Raw genomic sequence first — 18,374 nt, forward strand, 5'->3', positions numbered from 1 at the left:
GCTTCCTGGAGGGCCTTCTATGTAACACTAGACCTTCTATGTAACTTCTATTTGAGCTTTAGTTTAAAAGTACTAAGGAGTCTTTAATAACTTTTAAGCATGAGAGTGATGTAATCAGGTTGGCATTTTAGAAAAATAAGTCTGCAGGTTAGCCCATGGAATGGAGCAGTGTAGGTAGCATTGGACCTGAGGAGACTAGTCAGAAGATTATTTATAACCATCTGGGAGAAAACCAATGAGGGCCAAGCCAAAGAAACAACAGGGATGACAGAAGAGAAAGAATGGACTTGAAAGATGTTAAGGAGGTAGAATTTACTGGATTTGGGGGCTGCATATGGGGAAGTGAGGGAAAGGTAAAAGTATTTGATCTGCTTTCTTGGTCCCTTTCCCAGAGTTTGGAATGACAGGAGGAGAAATAGATATTGGGGTTGGGGTCAGGAGAGCTAGCCGAGTTTGGAATATGTCTGGGGGGGAGGATTTGCAGATGGCATTGTTCAGTTGGCAGGTGCTTGCATTTGTCTGCGCCCTGGCATGGTTGCCTTGGATGGAGGTGGAGATTTACGATCTGTGGCTGTAGTTGCTGCTAAGAGTTTGGCTGCAGTCATCTAGGGGAGCATAAGCAGAGTCTGAAGTGTACAAAGCTGAAAATGAGGCTTGTGGAACACTAATATTTAGTGATAGGAAAGGTAGGAAAGGGAAGCTGTGAAGAAGACCAAGAAAGCGTGACCAGCTGTCTTGGGAAGAGGGGAGCGGTCTGTAGTAGCATGACACTGGATGAGAGAGAGCTTCGTGTCTTTTGTGGACTGTTTAAAGGGAGGAGTCGAGTATCTGTACCGAGGCGAAAGAGCCAAAAAAGAGAATAAAGGATGAGATGTGGGATGATTTCTACGTAAGAACTTTGAGGAGGCAGAGATTGATTGGGCTAAGGTATGTTCAAGTCACTGCAAGGCCTGAAGCCTGACAGAGGAAGACATTCCAGTCCACTCTACTGCCCTGCCTTCCACTCCCCTCTCTTTCCCTCCCCTCCCCCCTCTCCTCTACTCTTCTCCTTCTGTCCATCCATCCTTTCTTCCTTCCTCTCTCTCTCTCTCTTTTTAAACTGAGATGGACATGAAGGACTGAAAGTTGACTGCAAGGAAAATGCATTTGTAAGTGGGAATGGAGGGGCTTTCCTCTCTGATGACTTCTCTTTTTCAGTGAAGATGGAAAGGTCATTCCCCCCCGGAAAGGTCATTCCCCCCTACCCCCCGGCAGAAGTAGTGTAGGTGAGACAGTCACCTTCTAGGAGTGACATACCTGATTAGTTTCTGAAGTTGGCTAGAGAGAGCAGCTAATACTTTCTCCAAGGTTCCGTTCTTGACTCAGCACATGCCTGTAGAGGCAGTTCTAAATTCATCAGGTAGTTAAGGAGACATGCACAAGCACCCGCTGTGTTCAGGGGGTCAATACCATTGTGATGATGGTATTAATTCCTGAGGTTACACTGTCACGCAGAATCTTTCCTGTTGCTCCTCAGTTGGTTACAGATCGTGGTAGCCTGTCTTCTTTCACAGCAACAGTTTGGAATATTGCTGTTTGGGCATTAGTCTTACTTTAGCATGGTCTGTGGTCCCTGTATTCAATTTTGTAATAAGCTTTTTGTTTTAGAATATTTCTAGGTTTTATAGAAAAATTACAGACACGATGCAGAGTTCTGTGTGCCCCATACCCAGTTTTCTCTGTTATCGACATCTTACATTAGTATGGTATATTTGTCACAAGTAGTGGCCCTATTTTTATATATTATTACCTATGTTCATTTTTGTTTATTTCCAAGCCTTCTTGCTGTGGCCTTTTCAATTATCTTTCGCAGGGGGAGGAACACTTGTCTACTGATAATTCAGAAACTTGAGATGAACAAACAGTTTGAGTGTTCTCTCTATTGTGTTTATGGGGTTGTCTTATCTTAAACCCTACTTCTAAGGCATCTGAGTGGTGTGGTCAGTTAAGCATCTGACTCCTGGTTTCGGCTCAGGTCGTGATTCCAGGGTCCTGAGATCGAGCCCTGCATGGGGCTCTGCCCTCAGTCTGGAGTGTGCTTAAGACTCCCTCTCTCTCTCTCCCTTTCCCCCATGCCTACTCTCTTTCTCCCTAATAAAAAACAAAAACAAAACTCTACTTCTTATCTCCTTGAAAAGTCATACAATTAAGGAGGTGAAGTAGTCTACAAAGAAAAATAAGTATCAACTGGTATGAGTTATGTGTCTCTAATTTTGAAAATATTATCAAGTAAATACCACTTGTTAGACCAAAATCTTTTAAAAAATGGGTTCATAAGGGAAAACAAAGAGAGGTTTTTGTTGTTGTTGTTGTTGTTGTAGAGATTGTGTACCATCGCCAGTGGTAACAGTTCCCTATCCTCTTTGCCTGTAGATGGCACTGATTTTATACTGGCCTGTAGTTTTGAAACTACACAATTTGGAATTTAAAAAGTCTCTGGTTAACATTATGTCTGTGTTCACTGATGTGCTCTCTCTTTTCACCTCCTGCTCAGCAGAACACAGAACTAGAAGCCTGTCTTGGTTCCTCTAAGAGGCCCATCATAACAGAGTGATTATGAAAGGTGTGGAATTTGCTGATGATTTTGTAAGAAGGAGGAGAGCATTTGTATCATATAATCTGCACGGCAGTCATTCCAGAAAACTTCTGAATGAGCCTGTTTTCCTCTCAGGGTCCCTTTTCCTGTTGTCAGTGGAGAGGTAGTGTTCTGAGCCATTCCTTGGTGTAGAATTTAGTTCTCTAGAACCCCCTTCCCAGCTCCAGGCAAGTTCAGAATCCATCAGAAAGAAATCCTCTTTGTCATGCAGAGCTGTTTAATTACTATCTTATATTCCGTGGGCGCATTTGGGTTTTCATACTTTCTCCACCCCCCCCCCCCGTTCTTATTGCCATCCACCCCCCCCCCCCAACTGCCAACGAATTCTCTTTACTTCTTACTCCAAGGCTATTATTTTTTTACTCGCCTGCCCACCTCTAATTAATCTGGTAATCTTTTGAGTCAGATCCTTTCCAATAGAGTCATACAGCTAAATGAAACAGTTTAAAAAATGTCAACTTGCAGAACTATTTCATGATGTCATTCTGAAACAGCAAGTCCGTGGCGTGAAACGACCTTTGGACGCCCTCATTGAGATCTGAAAGCTCCTCGTCCTCTCCTCTTCCTTCTCTTCAGGCGCTGCCTCCTCGCTCCTCTTTTTTTCCTTCTCCTTCTCCTTCCACTGCCTCCCTCTTTCTCTTTATGAAATGCCGGTTTGCATAGCCTGAATTCGTAGCTATATCCTCATTTCTCTCTGGTTCTCAGCCTTTCTACTGAACTGTTTTATCTGGTTGTGTCACTTGGCAATACTTTCCCATGAACACAATCTTGGGTTATATGTTCACTACTTGTATGTGTTTCTTGGGCCTGCGTTTGCTCTCGTGCAGAGCAAGAATGCTGTCCCTGAAGGCTTTAGACTTCTACTCTATGACCTCAGGCAAAGGTGGACTTAGGAGCCTAGAATGAGCTAAATTGGTGGCTGATGGGTGTACCCGCTGGTCAAAACTTCAAGTGCTATTCAAATTACCTTATCATACCTGTTTTAATATTCCAATACAGAAGTGCTTTGTAACTCAAACATATTATATCTGTTTCAGATATATTTTTCTCAGTGTTGCCTTGATGCTACTAATGCAGTTTCATGTTCCAGGACTTTCTTAGCTTGTTTGGATTATTCAGAGAAGGAGTCTAATTTTTTCTTTGACCCTGAGGTCAGGCTCGTCTTGACACTTCGGCAGGAAAGGTGGAATTACTTCAGCTTTAATAGGAAGCCAAAAAGCACAGCTCTCGTGCAACCCACATGCTTAACATGTCCTCATCGGATGCCTTTGAGGGACCTTGCTGTTGTGAGCCCCCGGCCACCCCAGGGGCTCCTTGAACGAAGGTTTTTTTGGATTATTTTCTATGCTGTTTCATCTCTCAGAGTGTTATACCGTGCACAACAATATCATAAGTCTCTGCCTTTTCTTTCTGGATGGTTTTCTCTGAACCACTTTTGAATTTAAGCCTGATTTCTTCTGCTTTCTCACCTCTGTGAGGATCCTTTATTTGTTAACACCGAAGCCCTTCAGTTCCACCTTTCCACTACTCTTTTCATCTGGTTCTGTTCTTTCCTTTAGGGTTAAGGTAACCCGCATCAAGCTCGGGTGTCATAATAGATGCCACAGGAATGTCCATCTCCTCCCGCTCGATGCTGCCTTTGGAAGGGCACGTGGCCTCTGCCACCCAATGCCTTCCCATTGATGAGGCAGACCACTGTGCGGCCTCCGTTTGGTTGCAAAGCAGTGCTCCCCAAATATCTGTCCACACGGATACACTTACACATATTCATGCATTTGAAAGGCAAACCTTAATTATATTTTGAGAGATTTGTGGGACTTCACACACTAATAATGATTTAATTAGAATAAACCGTCACTGTTTTATATAGGATGCCTGAAGCCATGTTGGTACGTGAAATTGTGGCAGCTCCTATCTGTTCCCATTTTATTTTATTTTATTTTTTAAAGATTTTATTTATTTATTTGTCATAGAGAGAGAAGCGAGAGCAAGTACAGGCAGACAGAGTGGCCGGCAGAGGTAGAGGGAGAAGGAGAAGCAGGCTCCCTGCCAAGCAAGGAGCCCAATGTGGGACTCGATCCCAGGATGCTGGGATCATGACCTGAGCCGAAGGCAGCCGCTTAACCAACTGAGCCACCCAGGCGTCCCTGTTCCCATTTTATATTCAGTTCCTAACCCTATCCATCATACTCTGTAGATTCTTGCTACACGGAAGACAAAGAGATGACAGTAGACACAGTGTCATGGGAAATTACCACGGAAACTGGAAGATGGGTCTGTGAGTCAGATTTTGGTTTGAATTTAGACTCCACCACTTACTGTGTAAGTGGGAAGTGACTTAACTTCTCTAAGTCTCAGATTTATCTGAGAAATTGGACAATAATAAGGTTTGTGAGGATTCAGTGGAGACACAGAATAAGTAAGGTAAGCACACACTAAGGCAGTAAATACACTGAATGATCCAGAACTGACAGCCACCTGTAGGTAGTACAAGCAGCAGCAGTAGCAGCAAAATTTGTTGTAGGGTCATTTTATCTTTCACGGGAACTCAAAGACCTGTGGGTATTTAGCATTACTATGAAAGGTAGGCTATATCGATGAAACTCTGATCATTGAAACCAATGATCAGTGGATACTTTTAATTTATTTTAAAGATTTTCCTTGTTTGAGAGAGAGAGAGCAAGTTGTAGAGGGAGAGGGAGAAGCAGACTCCCTGCTGAGCAGAGAGTCTGACGTGGGGCTCCATCCCAGAACCCTGAGATCATGACTTGAAGTAAAGGCAGACACTTAACTGACTGAGCCACCAAGGAGCCCCCAGTGTATATGTTTAAAAGACTGAATAGAAGAACTGCTTTAGCACCCACAGAGCAGTCCTAAATAACTCCATCCTGCTATCATCCAAGCCCCCTGTATGCGTGGCCACTTAGGATTTCACATAGATATATATTATTCTTCTGGCCATTTGCTTTTTTATTTGCTTTTTAAATGTGTGTTTAAAAATCTGGAGCATTTTGTGCTCGCTTCGGCAGCACATATACTAAAAATCTGAGCATTTTGAAAAATCCCTTTGACTCTCTAAATTTTAAATTTAATTGGTTTTTGCAATCCACTTTTAGTTTTGAGCCTGATTAGAATTAATTTCTCACATTCATTCTTTTCTCATCTGTAAACAACTTGCCCTGGCTTTTGTAAGCAATTGAGGTAGTGGTGGAATTTGGTGTTCTGGGTCATTTGGGTTTGTGCAAGGACACTTAAGAAAATGTCAGAGAAATAGAAGAAATCCTAGTAGAAAAACAAATGACATAGCCCATTAATGCAGTTAATGGAAATCAAGTTTAATTTCATCAACAGTGGATATCTCTCAAACATAAAGCTAAGAGAAAAGCAGCCACTTAAAGGTCCCTGAAATCAGGGGTAAGCTGAGTGTTTTGATCCTAGTGTGGTGGCTAATTGGCTCAGTGATCTTAGCTTCTGGGATCTTTCCTTCTCTGGATTTCATTTTCTTATTTGGATTTGGTTTTGTTGATCTGTAAAGTCTCTTCCAGTTCCAGTATTATATTTGCTCTAGAAATAATAGCTGATTTGTTCATATGGTTTTATTCTTCTGTGTTGTATTGTGCAGATGGCCTTACAAATTTTTGCTTTTCTTTCTTTGAGAGTTTTCCAAACTCGAGTCATTAGTGTATGTTATAAGTAATTTTTGGTTATACTTCTATTTTGTATATACTATAAGATACTAATAATTTTTATAAAGTAGTCTTAAAGTGACTGAATTCTTTTCCTTAGTATTGTCCTAAACTCTGGTATCTCTGAAGTTATGGGTTTGATATGGGAGTGACATATTTTTCTAGTAGAAAATTAAACTAATACATAACTATTAAAATAATATATTTACTTATTTATATATAAATATATATAAATATAAATATAATATATTATTTATCTCCCTAAATCTCAAAAGAGTATATGCTGCTTTTGGGGAACCATTGGTGGGTTTTGGGTTTATTATGTCAAACATCCCTCCTCTAGCATTTTTGATATGTTTTTTGTACCTGCATGGACATACCGGTGTTCTGATTGACCTTTTAAAACTAGATTGGCCACAGTGAATAATTGAAACCTTTAGTGCCCAAATAGACTCCCAGAATTTTGATATGCTAACTGTGAAAGCTCGGACAAGACACTCTGAAAGATTCATATTCCACCTGTGTAAAGTGTTCATTGTGGAGTGGGAGGATTTTTGGGTGATGGTGGGGAGGTTCTTATGACAAATGGAAAGGGATAATGAATGGATGAACAAAGTGCTCTTTAAAAAATAATACACCTTACAAGTATGAGGTATGATTCATATTACCAACAAGAACATGAGAGTCGGAGAAGGGCACTTTCCTCCTTTGTGAGCACACACTCTGGGGCTGTCATCTTGTGGAACACCAGAGAACAGTCATGGAGCTCATTTTTCACCTGTGCAACAGCATATTTGTTGAATGTGTTATGGAAGGACCACAACTGCTGAGATGTCCTTGAGCTTTGTGTTCTATTAAGTTGAGGGAATATTTACTTTAGCTTTTGTTTCCCTTAGTTTTGCCCCGTGAATACCAGGAAAATTACTATATTGGACTACATCTCTGACTTTAGGCTCTGAATTTCCACATGATCAAGTTTCTCTTGTTTGTTTGGGTGGAAATTTGAGAAAGGATTCCATTTGTTCCTGGTAACAGTGTAATGACATTGGTGTTCCAGAATGAAGGGAACATAAAGCCAATATAATACATGTATACACAACGTTACAATAAAGCCACATAGATATTACTCTTCACATAGAACCTAAATATCCAATTAAGAAATATCTAGTTGGATGGCATTGATGAGAAATGTTTTTGTTTTACCTTTTGTAAGTGACATGAAGCAGGACCATTTGTTTTTACCTCCAAGTGTCACTTTGAAATATTTGTATTGTTAATACATAAGTCCGTTTTTATTCTTTATTTATTACTATTTTTTAAAGATTTTATTTATTTATTTGACAGAGAGAGGGTGCACACAAGTAGGCAGAGAGGCAGGCTAGGGGAGGAGAAAAGCAAACTCCCCGCTGAGCAGAGAGCCTGACAGAGGGCTTGATCCCAAGACGCTGGGATCACAACCTGAGCAGCCATTTATGGACTGAGTCACCCAGATGTCCCCAAAGTCAGTTTAAAAAAAAATATTTTATACATTCATTGTCCTTAAATAACAGTGGTATAAAAGGATTCTTTCTTGTATTACTCATTAATTTTCTGACCTTTGGAGTCATTTTGACATTTGGAATGGTGCAAGAAACCATATTTGATATTTGGAGTGGTGCAGGAACCATATTACATCTTCTGAAGGGGCTGATCTTCCTCTGGTGCTCTGGTTTTTGTGGTTGCCACCTGGAGAGCAATCATTTGGTAGCCTGTCTCTTGTGGTCAGTCAGTCTTGTGGTCATGGGCTTAATGGGACAGTAGCAAAGAAAGAAACAATTCTTACCTGGCTGTCCTCCTACCGCCCAGTCTTCCCTTGAAAGAGGTGTATTTGTATACTTTGAAAGTTGCAGCCTTACAGTCTGGCTTCTAATCATCTGAGGTGACTGAGATCCTCCTCTTTTGGTCAGTGACTGGTGTTGCAACACCCTCAACTACTGGGAGTCATGAAGAACAAAGAAGGCTGCTTGGAAAAATCACAAAAATTTAAGAAACAGCCTAGTGCTGGGGCAGGGTTGAAGGATAAGGTTCACCTCCTACACAGGGCCACTCCAAAAACAGTTCTTTTATCTAATGCACAGAAGCCAACAAGAGAGTTTGGAAAATGAGGACACAGAGGAGTATGTTCTAGATGAAAAAACAGGATAAAACCTCAGAAAAAGACCTTAATGAAATAAGAGATAAACAATTTACCTGAGAGCGAGTTCAAAGTAATGGTCATAAAGATGCTCACAAAGTTAGGAGAACAATGCATAAATGAAGTGAGAATTTCAACAAAGAGAAAATATAGGAAAGTATTGAACAGAAATCGCAGAACTGAAGAATATAGTAACTGCACACAAAAGTTCAACAGAGGGGTCAACAGCAGATTAGGTGAAGCAGAAGAAAGGATTAGTGAATTTTAGTGAACTTAAACACTTTAGTGGAGGAGGAGCAAAAAGAAGCTGTCCTTCAGAATTGAAGAACAGGTAAGAAAAAGGTGAAGCCATCTAAACTGGCTTTAAAATAAATGTAAAGGGACTTCCTCAAGCCGAAATAAAAAGGTGCTAATTAGTAACAGGGAAACATAAAAAAAAAAATCTCACTGTTAAAGTTAATTATGTAGTTAATTTCAGAATAATATAGTATTATAGTATTGGTGGGCTCATCACTTATAAGTCTCGTATGAAGGTTAAAACACAAAAGTAGTTATACCTATAACTACAGTAATTTGTTAATGGATACATAAGATAAAAAGATGTAAATTATGACATTAGAAACATAAATGGGGGGAGTAAAAATGTAGAACTTTAGAATGTGTTCATATTTTTAAGTTGTTATCAGCTTAAAATAAAATTGTTACAACCCTCCTGCATTTTATGTAAGCCTCTGGGTAACCACACAACAAAAACCTGCAGTAGATATACAAAAGATAAAGAGAAAGGATTCTAAATATACCACTAGAGAAAATCATCTAATCACAAAGGAAGAGAGCAAGAGTAAAAGAAAGGAACAAAGGAATTACAGAACCACTAACAAAATGGTAATAAGTCCATACCTATCAATGATTATTTTAAATGTAAATGTAAATCTCTCAAAAGACATAGAATGGCTAAATGGATAGAAGAAAACTATTTACATCTTTTTAAATGCTCTCATTTCACTATTTTCTTACTTAACTTTCTAGTTAGTTTGAAAGGTGGTCTTTAACTATTAACTATATTGTATACAGTAAGCAATGGGTATATTCCACTTGCCACCACTTGGTGCCCTCTCCCTCTTCTTCCATTATTTCTGCTTTGTTTTAGTCTCAAGTCTATAATTTTGTGCATTAATGTGTAATTCATCATTAATGTGGTGGACTTTTTTGGTTGAATATTTCCCAGTTATCTTTTGCTTGAATGAAGTTTATGCTTTGGTGAATTCTTCAAAAAAAGCCTCATAACTATGAGATTACCATGTTCTTGTGTGTTTACAGCCTTTTCAATAGACCTGATGTGCAAAAGCCAGTGTTGCTGGGTATAAAATTCTTGGTTCATAACTTTACCTTTATTTTTTTAAAAAATTATTATTATTGAGTTGTTTGCAAATGTGGCTCCATTGTTGCCCTGTTTTGTGTGTTGTTTTGAAGAATCTGATGCTAGTCTAGTTTCTTTGCTCTTCTAAGTTATTTGATCGTTTTGCCTGGAGGCCTAGGGGATTTTTTCTCTTCATCTTTGAGATCTGTGTTTACCAGGATATGTCTTGTGTTTTGTCCTCCCAGGTACATTTCCTCAAGTACTTGTTTTATCTGGTACACAATAGTTCTGGTCTTGTGTTCTGTTTCTCCGCTTTCAGGGACTTCCAATTATACACATGTTATTCCTTCTTTGCATGGCTTCCATTTCTACCACTTTCTCTCTGACTCTTCTTTCTTCACTTCATTGTTCTTTTCTTGGTTGTCTTTCTGCTTTTCTTTAATGCCCAGATTAAGTCTTCACTGAGGCTATGCTTTCCTGTGTACTTTATAGCTTAGACTTCCATTCTGAGATAATTTTCTTCTCTTTCCTTCTTGAGTTCAATCAGCTCTCTTTTCATTTCTTCCTATTTTCCATACATTTTGTTATTAATTTTTGAATTTGTGACTCAAGCAGTTCTTTATACCATCAAATGCTTGTTTAAGTGTATTTAATTTAGTTTTGAAGCATTATGTTACCTTCTTCTGCTCTTGCTTCTTGACTTTGTTTTTGAAGAAAAGGGGAAAAGGCTTAGATTTTTATCAGTTGAGCTATATCGAATGGCTTTCTGATTGGGGGGGCAGTAATAACTCTGGCTTTGTTTCATTTTCTCTGTTACTTATTGTGGGTTTCTGGTTGTTCAGAAGAATTTGTAGTTCTCTGGTGCCCTCTTCTGTTAGTGCAGCAAAGTGCAGAGTCTTCAGTGGAATTTTTTGTTTTTTGGGGGATGTTTTTGGTGAGGTGGGAAAGGGATGATTTTTTTAAAATCCTCTAAGTTTGTAGAGGATTTTTACTCTGCCCCACCCAGTTGCCAAGACATGTGTTTCATTATTTTCATCTTTTTCTCTTCCGTTGTAAGGATGCCTTTTGAAGACTGTCTGTCACTTTTAATTTGTCACGCAGTCCTGCCTTGTGGTCCCTAGTCACATCTCCTAGAATACTTGTAGGATTTTCACACTTACGGTCACTTACTCTTTCTGGTGGTGATTTTAGATCAACTTTAATACTTAACTAGTTCCCCTTTTCCTCTCTTTCCTTCAATTTTTCTTAGCTTGCCCTGGCTTACCTCAGAGGTAAAAAGTGGGATGGGAATATAATAGTTCCTTTTCTCTGGGATTTATTTAGCTTGTCTGATTCACTCACTTCCTCCCTCCCTCCCCTCCTTCCTTCCTTGTTTTTTATGTGCAGTCATTTTAAAATATGGGCATTGTCTGTGCCATGATGAGGGCATGGTATTTAATAATTTCATTTGCTCTTTTTGTTCTTAGTTACTTTTAGAATAGGTGTTGAAAGGCATAGACTTTGGCAGCTGCATTGTCTTCAGTCTTCATTGGGCTAATTTGAGTTCTAGGATGGTAGAATCTTTTTCTGAGAAGATTTTGGTTTGATTTTGCTGGGCACTTAGAGGAACTACCAGTTTGTGATTGCCTTAGTCCATTTTCACAGTCTAAGATTCTCTCTCTTGCCCAGGTAATGTGACCCCTAACTGTAAGTCTGGACAAGAATATTATATTCATCCTTATCATGGGTTAAGTCCTTTAGAGATGGGGATGTTTATTTGATAACCCTATTTGGTCAGACACTGTGGACTTTCACTTGAGCCTCACTTGCCATGGTAAACTGTCACAACCAGTGTTCAGCTTTTCAGTTGATATATTGGATATGTAAATATTCGCAGTGTTTCTCTCTGGCTTATGCTGGGCTTTTTTTTTTTTTTTTTCTGGTTTTGTGCATGGTTGTATACTTTTAAGTAATTCCTCTCTATTGTGTTACTTCTATGCTTTTAAAAATTTTTGTATATTTTAGTAGATTTATGAGGTCGTTTTGTACTAATTATTTAGCCCAATATTACTAGAAACAGCCATTGACTAATTTTTTTTTATTAAAACATTAAAAAAATTATTTCATGGGATGTTTGGTGGAAAGAATGATAGATTCATTGGCTCCGTTCTCCATCTTGAGTCCTCTCCTAGCAGGTGAAGATCTACTTTGTTGTTAAAGATGGGGACACTTGGGGCACATGGGTGGCTCAGTGGGTTAAGCCGCTGCCTTCGGCTCAGGTCATGACCTCAGGGTCCTGGGATCGAGTCCCGCATCGGGCTCCCTGCTTCCCTTTCTCTCTCTCTCTGCCTGCCTCTCTGTCTACTGTGATCTCTCTCTGTTAAATAAATAAATAAAATCTTAAAAAAAAAAGATGGGGACACTTTTAGTGGTAAATAGCTTATGACTAATATCAGATGGGATTAATAATGATGATTGTGGTGATAATAAAAATTTATTTAATGCAATGTGCTATGCTTTCATATTTAATTATCACATGTCTCTTAATTTAGTATTAGTATTTCTATTTTATAAATTGTTACGGAAACTTACCTAACATAACACTTGGTCTGTGTTCATCCAGATAGTAAATGGCAAAAATCTGTCTTGGGTCCTGTCCTGGGCTTTGGAAATAACAAGGTTAAGCAAAGTCTAGAGTGCTTCCTGCCTTCATGGACTTTACAGAATATAATTCTTATTATACCTTCTTATGTATCTCAGGTCACACTATAAGGACTCTGTAGGATGGTCAGGAATATAATTTTAGAGTCTGAAAGCCTGATTCACTGGTATTTGCACTAGCATTGAGGCTAATATCTCTTTTGAGGAAGTGCCTGTAAGTTAAGCCAAAGTAAAAAGAGATGAGAAAAGATCAGAATGGTGTCTTTTAATTCTCTAAGGATTCTCCATAACATGTAGCACAGTGCTAGTACAGACTAAATGAATATGATTTTCAGTATATTCATTGACTAGAAGTCTTAATGGAATTTATTCCCATACCATGTTTTTTCATGTAGGCTGGCCAGGATACTATTTTTATTTATGCATATTATTCCTCTTGTTTTACAGTTATTTGCTAGCATAAAGGATGGAGAAAGCCTACAGCTCTTTGAACAGAGTTCTCGCTCTGCCTGTAAACAAGAGACACACACCATGGAAGCCATGAAACTCGTCGAGTTTGACCTTAAGCAAACACTTACTAGGCTTGTATCACATATTTTTGGAGACGGTAGGTACTCAAATGCCTTTGCCTTTCTTTGGGGGCTTAAATATTTAACAAATAGCATCTTTCTGAAATCATTAAGGCTAGGTGTGCCTAGATTTTTTTGGGCCACATTGTGACTTAGTGGTTTTGGTCCTCCGTGAGGTAGAACTTACAGATTTACTGGTTCATTTCACTTGAGGAGCAGGAGGACATGAAAATGGAATTAGCTTGAGAAAGAAAAATGATTACAACCTTTGATAAGAATGATAATGGATTAAGATCAGTGGGGAGAAAGTCTACAGGCTGATTAGTATTATTTTATTACTATGTTATCATTAGGTCAGACTTGAATGGATAGGGCAAGATTCTCACCCATGTGAGTTGGCCCAGTGGAAACTTTTGCATGTTGGCATACTGATTACTGCTATCAATAGCAAATGAATTAACAGAGAATTTCCTGGAGGAAGAACAATCTTTTTAAGACCTGGATTCTCACTTTAGTCATTTACTCTTTCTTATATCTCCAGGATGATTTTTTTTTTGCCTGTAATGCCTCCCACCCCCTTCACTATTTCTAATTTATTTGAGACAGTGCTTTGCTTATTTTTAGAAAGATGTAAAGAGAAAGCTAGGGGATTTTTTTTTTTTTTTAATCATGACCTGTATTTTATTTTTTAACTTATTTTATTTTTTTGAAGATTTGATTTATTTATTTGACAAAGAGAGAGATAGCGAGAGAGAGAGAGAGAGAGAGAACACAATCAGGGGAGGTGGCAGGCAGAGGGAGAGGGAGAAGCAGTCTCTCCGCTGGGCAGGGAGCCCAATGTCAGGCTTGATCCCTGAACCCTGGGATCATGATCTGTTCTAAAGGCAGACGCTTAACCGACTGAACCATCCTGGCATCCCCAGTCATGACCTGTATTTTAAAAAATGTTTAGAAGATAGAAGCCTAGCATGGTTAGGATTCTCTTTTAGTCTCTTTTTATTCTTAGGAAGTTTTTAAAGGAACAGCTTTACTGAGTTATAATTGATACAAAATAAGCTATACATATTTAAAATGTACAAGCTGCTAAGTTGACATGCAGTAAACTGAACACATGTACACACTTTTATGAGTTTTGACATATCTATGCACCTGTGAAACGACCAGCAGAATTAAGATAATGACCAGGTCTAATACCCACAGTATTTTCCTCCTGTTCCTTGGTGAACTCTCCTTCCTGTTCTTCTTTACATCTCTTTATCCCAGGCCATCAGTGATCTACTTTCTGTCACTGTTGATTAGTTCACACCTTCTAGATTTTCATAAATGGAATCCTATGATATGTACCCTATTTTGGGGGGAGGGGCTTGGCTTGTTTCACTTACTATAATTATTTTAAGATCCATCCATGTTGTAGTATGTATCAGTAGGTAGTTTCTTTTTATTGCTCAGTGGTATTCCATTCCTTAGTTTGTTTATTCATCTACCCATTCATGTTTGTTTATTCATCTACTCATTGGTAGACATATGGATCATTTCTAGCATTTTGCTATTATAAGTAAAGCTATGCACATTCATGCACAAATCCTTGTAAGGACACATGCTTTTATTTTTCTTTGGTGAATACCGAGGAGTGGAATGGCTACACCATATGGTAGTTGTATTTTAACTTTCTAAGAAACCACTTAACTATTTTCTGATGCGGTTGTACCATTTTATATTCCTTCCAATAGTGTATGGAAATTGAAGTTGCTCTACATCTTCAACACTTGTTAAGTTCAATCATTTTATTTTATTTTTATTTATTTAGTTTTTGAGAGAGAGAGAGGAGAGGAGGGGCAGAGGAAGAGGGAGAGAGAATCTTAAGCAGGCTCCATGCCCAGTGTGGAGCCTGAGGCAGGGCTTGATCTCATGACTCTGAGTTCATGACCTGAGCCAAAATCAAGAGTTAGACACATAAATGAGAGTCACCCAGGACCCGTGGTCAATCATTTTAATTTTAGACATTCTAGGAGTATAGTGGTATGTCAAAGAAGCATTCAGCATATATAAAGAACACCTCCAAATAAACAAGTGAAAATCAACCTAAGAGAGAAATGGATGAACATTTGGTGAAGATGACAAATGGTGTAGCTAGAATGACTAATGAACATAAGAAAAAATGTTCACCCTTATTAGTAACAAGGGAAAAGAAAATGAAAACCACCATGAGTTATCAATTATCATATTTCATATGCAAAAACTTATATACCTAACATTTATAAGTGTTGACAAAGATACAGAAAAATAGGATAAAATACATAGTGTTGGCCTTATGTAGGCCTCGCAGTTATCATTCCCTCAGCTGGAGCTCATCTACTACTCTTTATTTATGTCTATTTTTTTGTAACTCAAGATTTCCTACTTATGTGTGAATTCAAACTGTATTTACAAAGGTTCTTGTTCTAGTTCATTAAGCCTCTGCCTTGTTTTAGCAAGGCTTATTAGAGCATCTCAACTGCTGTATTAATGCATTGCTAATATAATATTTAAGAAACCACTAAATAATCCTATATATTCTTTATATTCCTATATTTTTAAAAGGAGCATATCAACTTCCTGCTAGTGTCATTTTCCAGGGGGAAGAAAATGTTATTAGGGAGGAGGTGCAAATCAGGCTTCCCAGTGTGTTCCTATTGTTTTATGAAAATTAAAAAGAAATGAAGTTAAATATGACAAAGTGTTATGGTTTCATAAAACTGAATGGTGGGTGCATGGATGTTTGCTATTTTCTATTTTTGTCTCTTGGTATGAAATATTTTGTATTGAAATGATGTATTATAATAGTAAAACAGGTTTCAGATAGAGATTGCTGGTAGGAAAATCCTATTACAGCCAGCTTTTCTTTACCTTCATGATATAAGAAAGGATCTGTGAGATTTCCAGCAGTACTATTATCATTTAACACTGGCAAGCAGGGAGATTCATGTGTTGATCAGGCCATTTTCAAGGCAGGTTAGGGTGGAAGGGATGGCAATAGTGGATGGAGAGATAGTGTTCCTTCTCCAGTAGCTTTATAAAGAGATTCAGGACCATGTGAATTTTCCCATTGTCAAACCATGGAAAGAATTGTCTTTAGAGCCCTCTCCATTTATGCCTCGCAACATATTTCTTTCTTTCTTTTTTTTTTTTAAGATTTTGTTTATTTATTTGACACAGCGAGAGAGGGAACACAAGCTAGGGGAGTGGGAGAGTGAGAAACAGGCTCCCCGTAGAACAAGGAGCCCAGTGTGGGACTCAATCCCAGGACCCTGAGATCATGACCCAAGCCAAAGGCAGACGCTTAACGACTGAGCCACCCAGGCGCTCCTTTGCAACACATTTCTATCATCAGATGATTTGCAATTGGTGAGGTTTAGAAACTGCTGCCTCGTTAGGTAAGTGAGTGGTTCTGAACAGGCAGGGAGCCTCCTTCCTTAAATGCTTAGTATTTGTGTTTCTCCTACACGGTTATTTTTTATTCTTTTCTTCTCCTGTCACCTGGTTTAGTTCTCCCAGGCCCTTTACCCTTCAACTGGATAATTCTTTATTATTTTTTGCCCCAACTGAGTAATTCTTATTTATCCTCTAGTGTCAACTCTGATGTCCACCAACCAGGAACATTTCCTGGTGCTCATGCTGAGTCCTAGAGGAGCTGCCTCTTCTGTGTGCTCATCTAAACTCTCTTTGGGGGTGGGTTTTTAGTTTTCAGAGCAGGAAGCACTGTCGTATTTCTGGCACATTGCGGTCATCACAATATTGAATACATGAGACATAATCTCTTGTTTTCAAGGAGCCGTGAATCTTGAATCCCTGTGAGAGACAGGGAAACATGAAGTGTTAGAGAGCTCAGAGGCGAGGCACCTCCTCTGAGATTTGGCACGTGCCCCGGGATGGAGGATGTCAGCTGACACTATTCGTTGAGAATAAGCACACAGCAGTACAGCATTAAGGAATAAAGAACAGAAGAAAAAGGAAGGAAATGGTCAACAGAAAAAAAACTCATGTCCACTGAGAGAGGGTGGTGTCCAATCAGAAAAATTAAAGTTCTCTTTTCTCTACTTTGGAATCTTTAACAGGTCAATTAGTGCTTTAAGCCTCAGTTTTCTTTGAACTTTTAAAAGCCAAGGTAATAATACTTGTTTCCCATGAGAATAAAATGAGATAACATATGTGAAAGGTGCTTCGTAAGGAAAAAATGTAAATAAACAAATAAATATGAAAAAAAGAAGGGAAGACAAATGAGGACATGGCCATAAAAACAGAGAGCTTCTGAATAAATATAATACAAGGAACAATAGTTATGGTTGATTTGTCTTTATTTTGTCTAAGGATATGAGACATGGCTCCCCACCAGGCTGGCACAGAAGCCAAATGGGTGTCGCTGGTCACCTTCCTGTGCCCTCTGAGCACCAGCAAATATTTTAAAAAGAAAACAATGTTCTAGACCTTGTATAGATTATAAAATCTTCCCAGGGGCCTTGAGGATTATTTTGCTGAATCTGGTTCTGAATTTCCTTTATGTGATTATTTTTAATATTTGTATTTGAATAGCATTCAAAATCATGCCTTGAGGTGAAGGTTTCCAGGTAGCGAGCGGTTTTCCTTATAAAAAAACATTTCTGCAGCATATGATTTCTCTGACTGTGGTGCCTAACTTACATAATGGGCATGCTCTTGTTGAGAATCTTAACTTTTGAAGGAGCCGTGAAGTTGCAGCTTCTCTATTTCAAACATTTGCTTTATTTTAAAAATGCTATTAGCTTAGACTTTTAGGCTTCAGATTTCATTACAGATCAGAGTCGCTCTTTTATAAATCTTTGAATTCACTTTTTGTTTGTGAGACAGAGTTGCAGAGTTGTGGAATGGCATTGAAGTAAAAAACCAACTAGCTTGGAGAATACATGTTGTTCAGTGCACTAAAGTCTATCTGTGATAAAAAGCCTTTTATATTTTCTTTCCCTCCAACCATGAGATTATTTTTAACCCCATTCACACGGTAGCCAAATACCCTGAAAATCCTTTAAGACACTTTCTTGCGTAACCCCGGCATATCTTTGCCGTGTGTATTGCCAGGGGAGCTGTCGCCAGGAGGGGTATGTGAGCCCGTCCCCAGGTGTGTTTACATGTATAGACCATCTGCTAAGATGTTTCTCAGGTTGGATGCTAAGCAGGGTGGGAAGCTGCGTCAAACCCAGGTCCATCTTATGAACTACAGGGCAAGGGGCTGTTAATCATAGGAAACAGGTGCCATGTGCTCTCCTACAGTTCACGCTGAATCTTAACAACTCCCGCA

At 38.8% G+C, this 18,374-nt stretch overlaps 1 protein-coding gene across 11 annotated transcripts in view; it reads left to right on the forward strand.

Moving 5' to 3' along the window:
- FARS2 (phenylalanyl-tRNA synthetase 2, mitochondrial) overlaps positions 1-18,374 on the forward strand; it is a 529,842-nt gene that overhangs the window by 162,524 nt on the left and 348,944 nt on the right. For all 11 annotated transcript variants that reach the window (XM_045066960.1, XM_045066961.1, XM_013056788.2 and 8 more), the window contains one exon: positions 12,942-13,101. In XM_045066960.1, coding sequence (XP_044922895.1) covers positions 12,942-13,101 — 160 coding nt within the window. The remainder of the gene's footprint in view (positions 1-12,941; positions 13,102-18,374) is intronic.

This window comes from Mustela putorius, unplaced genomic scaffold, assembly GCF_011764305.1.
Source record: "Mustela putorius furo isolate JIRA1106 unplaced genomic scaffold, ASM1176430v1.1 tig00003870_pilon_pilon_pilon, whole genome shotgun sequence".
Classification (NCBI taxonomy): Eukaryota; Metazoa; Chordata; class Mammalia; order Carnivora; family Mustelidae; genus Mustela; species Mustela putorius.